Below are 4,734 nucleotides of genomic sequence, written 5' to 3'. Positions count from 1 at the left end.
GAACGAGGTGTTTTAGGAGGGCGTGGACCAGTCTTAACCTTTATAAAGAATATCTCTTTGGGTTTGAGACTTTAGTCTTTGCAACTTTAGGGATCTTATCTATTCACGAACAGCTTGTAACACTCCAAAGAGAAAAGAAAACTTGAAATCGCATCATATGACCCCTTTAATACAGATTCTGCACTCTTAATTCTAAATGGATGAGCCACATTATATATGCACACCTGTGATCGCACATCAATTAAATTATATATCAGCTCATAGCTTCTTATATTTGCAGAAATTGCTGCAGTACCGCCCCGCACCTAAAGTAATCCGCTGTATGACGAATACTCCAGTGGTGGTGCGTGAAGGGGCCACGGTGTACGCCACAGGCACCCATGCAGAGGTGGAGGACGGGAAGCTCCTGGAGCAGCTAATGGCCAGTGTGGGCTACTGCACAGAGGTGGAGGAGGACCTGATTGATGCCGTCACTGGCCTTAGTGGCAGCGGCCCAGCCTATGTAAGCGACAACCAAGGAATATATGGGAGTTTAAACAACCATTGTGCTCCTTGTAGCTTCCTTTGTACATCCACCTCTCACTTCTTTATATATATCTGTATATATCTTTTAATCTTAGGCATTCCTAGCTGTCGACGCTCTCGCTGATGGAGGGGTGAAGATGGGACTCCCCAGAAGACTAGCTGTGCGACTGGGAGCTCAGGCCCTTCTTGTTAGTGCATGACAATCTCTGAAACATTTCTGATATTGATAGTCTGATGATTCTCTGTGTCTAAGATTTACAGTACAATGATGTTTTTTGCAAGGGGGCGGCAAAAATGCTCCTGGAGTCTGAGCAACATCCTGGACAGTTGAAAGACAACGTGGCTTCACCTGGAGGTGCTACGATCCACGCTTTGCATGTCATGGAAAGTGGCGGCTTCCGTAGCCTCTTGATCAATGCTGTGGAGGCATCATGCATTAGAACAAGGTACAGTAGAAAAAAAATAAGTGGTACTAGAAAGAAGTCGAACGAATTTCAGATGAGTGATTTTCAGCTAGTGTTCATCTACCCTTCATCATAATTCACAATTTATTAAGTCATATTCCTTGAAAATGACTTGCTAAGCATAGTTTTGTTTCCCATTTTCACATATTTTCTATAGAAACAGGAAGATAAGGCAGGATATATTGAAGTGGGCTTGTCCTTAAAAAAAAAACACTATACAGTGTCATTATTCAGCTCAATTGAGTTTAATGTTGATTAAATTCAGTTCAATTGCAGTGTCAATGTTGCAAAGTTAGTGTCATTATCCAGGTCAGTTCTCATCCAATAGTGTCAGTGAAGTCTGAATTCTGAATATTAGGTATCTTTACTCTGTACTGACATCAAAACAGTTAAATTGTCAGTTACACTACTTTTTGTGTTCATGTTTTATTGTAAAACACATTTGCTGCTGTTTTTATATGCAATTTCTATATTGATTTGCTCATTTACTTACTTATTTTAATCTATTTCATATGTATTTGTTTTATTCTAATTATTTTATTACATGATTTATTTTTTTCAATTAAATTTGTACTTATTTATTTTAATGCAAATGTACATAATAGTTAAAGACACTTAATATGAAGTGGGTCTGTTTATCTTAATAATTTTTAAATGTTTACCTTCATGTAGTCGTCTGCAGACATGGATGTCTAGCAGCAAAGCTCCTATTTGATGGGCTCTTTAAACAGTTTTGTCTTCCAGAAGGACATTGCTCACTCATGCTCACTCTTTTTGACAGGGAGCTTCAGCACTTGGCTGACCAGGAGAAGATTTCTCCCGCTGCCATAAAGAAGACGACTCTGGACAAGGTGCTTCAGCAGCCGGGTGGGACGGCAGCAGGGGTCGGTGTTAGGACCGGACTCAATCTCTTTAACAGCAGCACCTCCAAACACAAGAAAAACTGAACCTCATCAGCACCACGTCTGGTTGAAGGATGAAACCACTCCAGGAATTGCAGATGAGACACTAAAATACCAAAAAATGTTTTAAATTGTTCTCATAAACTGGTTAGTGAGTTTTTTTAAATAACCTGTACGGTGTGTTCTCTTCATTTTCTATATTGTGGTTTTGCATTATGCTGGTTTGGACTAACTCTAAGCAATAGTTTCTCTTGATATACACTGTAAAGATTTATTAATCTATGTCTGATCTAGTCAGATCATGCTGTATTTTGCAAAGTGTATTGGGGCTGACTTGAATAATAATTAAAGCATTTATAGTAGGATTTCTAATTTTGAAGTTGACCTTTTTCCGCCTTTATTTAATTCAATTCTTACATGTAATATTTGCATTTTATTTTTCTTCTGGACAGTTTATAAACTCTTAGTACTCTTCCGTATTTCTGTGTACTCCAAATAGAAAAAAAAAAACACATTTTCTAAATGATTGGCCAGTAGGTTATTTGAAGCATTTTTTTTTTAATTATAGCAAACCAGGCTTTTAACAGCTCTGCTGTATCTGTTCCATCAGCCAGTCAGTTTTGTCATGATGTAATTTTTTTTGTGGCCCCTAGAGAGATTAGATTATATTTATTTGAAAATAACATGACCGCTTGAATCAAAGATGGCAGATTTGCATACAATTCCCATTCATTCATTTATTTATAAAGGTTAATCTTCCACTTCAGTTCCTGTGAGAGGATCTATCGAGGTGTAACCCTGCAGAGCAAACACTTACATTCATTACGATTTGGAGTCCAAGATATCTGAATATAGCGCACTATTGGGCGATTCAAATGTACCTCACTTATTTAGTATGTGATGCCCAAGAGCTGATGATAATCAGGTGCAGGTAATCTACTAACAACACAGGCACAAAATGGGTTAAGACATGCTTTTCTGTGTGGTAAATAATGGCACAAATACCATTAAATTGACTACCAGAAACTTAGTACTTACTACTTAGTAAATCACTTTGCATGATTTATTTAAATGCTCTCCTCCCATAAATGTTGCGTCTGAAAGGCAAACTCTTACAAATGCATATGCATTAAGGTCAGCTGCAAAAATAATTGTGTCCACCTTTCATGGCTAATGTTTATGGAAAAAAAATAATGCCATATGTCTTTGAAACAAAAAAGCATGTTGAATAGCACTAACTGAAAAAATAATGCGTTGCATTAACAGTGCTTGCATTTTAATGCCTTGTATTTCCAGGGCTTGCATTTTTAGGTCCTGAAATCTAACATAGTTGTTTATTTAAGCTGTGAATATTTCAATTCAAAATATTTCACACACATTTTCATTATTAAAAATTCAATAATTCATATTCACCTTCCATAATTCACTTCCAAAATATTCAATCTGTTTAAAAATACGATGTATAATATTTGACAGGCAAATTTCGGTCCATTTCAATCCACACACACACAGCTCGCGATCCACGCGCAGCTGAGCCTAAGAAAATCAGCGACCACTAGATGGCACTAGCTCCAGTCACATGTGCGCATTCCATTGAGTACGGTTTCATGAATGTTACATTGTATTTTCTTTGTTTCTTTTTGGTTCGGCTATTCTCCTCTACCGTAGAAATATAATAAAGATGTTTTATTGAACTTGTTCTAACTTAACTTGTCTTAAGACACAGAATAACTTATATTAATTTGGCCAAACAAGAACTTTGTGACGGTACCTTGTTTTTTTTTTCTCTGTAATTCAACGGCACGTTGTCAGTTATTCCTTCCTTGTATTATTATTATTATTATTATTAAAAGGGCTATTATAGTCGCTCATTTAAGCCATCAGTAATCGCACGTTTATATTTAATTAAACTATCAAATTAACTTAAACTAAACTATACTAAACGAGTGTTTTAAAGGCTATAGCCTATTCCGCGCTCAAGCGGATCGCATAAATAGCTAAAACATATTTTATATAGGCTACTTATTACTAAACTGTTTTCTAAGTCAGTGTCGACTGCAAAGATAAAGTTGAAGATGCTGATGAACGACTTTATTCTCGATATTTAATTATTTTTATTCTCAATATTTTATTTCTACATTTTTCTGGATATTTAATGAGATTAATCTCGCATTATAAGCTAAAGACTTTATTCTGGAGGTGTTTTTTTTTTATTATTGTTTGGCCCTATAATCCTCTTTCTTACTCTCTCATTTGGCACGAATCCAAATGTTTCCATATTCACAATGTTGGCTATTTATTAGGCCTATGTAAACCAGGCTTTGTACTTAACCCGCTTTCCAAAAAAAAAAAAAAAATCATGGTCTTCCTCGCATGAAAAATCATCCTCTTCACATGAGGAAATATGTGCTTGGCCCGAGCTCAGGCTGAACGGCACGGATTGTACTGCCCGAGCTCAGGCTGAACGGAACGGATTGAACTAAGGGCTGTTTTAATTAAGCAGTGTATCTAGATTCTGTAGTGTATCTATATGTTTGGTTGACTGTATTTTATTCTGATAATGAACAGGCTGCAGTGTTTGCAATAGGCCTATATGAAAGGTGCATTTCTTTCGTACTGCTGTGCGGAGATGGCTAATCAGCATAGTCTACTTCATCTTTGCATAATAATAATAATAATAATAATAATAATATTAATAATAATAGCCTACAAGGAAGGAATAACTGACCCAAGGTGACCCAAAAAAACAAACAAACAAGGTACCGTCACAAACTTCTTGTTTGGCCAAATTAATATAAGCTATTCTGTGTCTTAAGACAAGTTAAATTAGAACAAGTTCAATA

General features: G+C 36.2%; 1 protein-coding gene across 1 annotated transcript in view; it reads left to right on the top strand.

The window, feature by feature from the left end:
• LOC107671247 (pyrroline-5-carboxylate reductase 1, mitochondrial-like) overlaps positions 1-2,278 on the top strand; it is an 8,478-nt gene extending 6,200 nt beyond the window's left edge. The window contains exons 5-8 of the mRNA XM_016464144.1: positions 281-502; positions 621-713; positions 808-971; positions 1,771-2,278. Of these exons, the coding sequence (XP_016319630.1) occupies positions 281-502; positions 621-713; positions 808-971; positions 1,771-1,936 (645 nt within the window). The 3' untranslated portion in view covers positions 1,937-2,278. The remainder of the gene's footprint in view (positions 1-280; positions 503-620; positions 714-807; positions 972-1,770) is intronic.
• Positions 2,279-4,734: the final 2,456 nt, after the last annotated feature.

The sequence above is a fragment of the Sinocyclocheilus anshuiensis genome, unplaced genomic scaffold (assembly GCF_001515605.1).
Source record: "Sinocyclocheilus anshuiensis isolate Anshui unplaced genomic scaffold, SAMN03320099.WGS_v1.1 scaffold2670, whole genome shotgun sequence".
Classification (NCBI taxonomy): domain Eukaryota; kingdom Metazoa; phylum Chordata; class Actinopteri; order Cypriniformes; family Cyprinidae; genus Sinocyclocheilus; species Sinocyclocheilus anshuiensis.
This window is presented reverse-complemented; position numbering and strand designations above follow the sequence as displayed.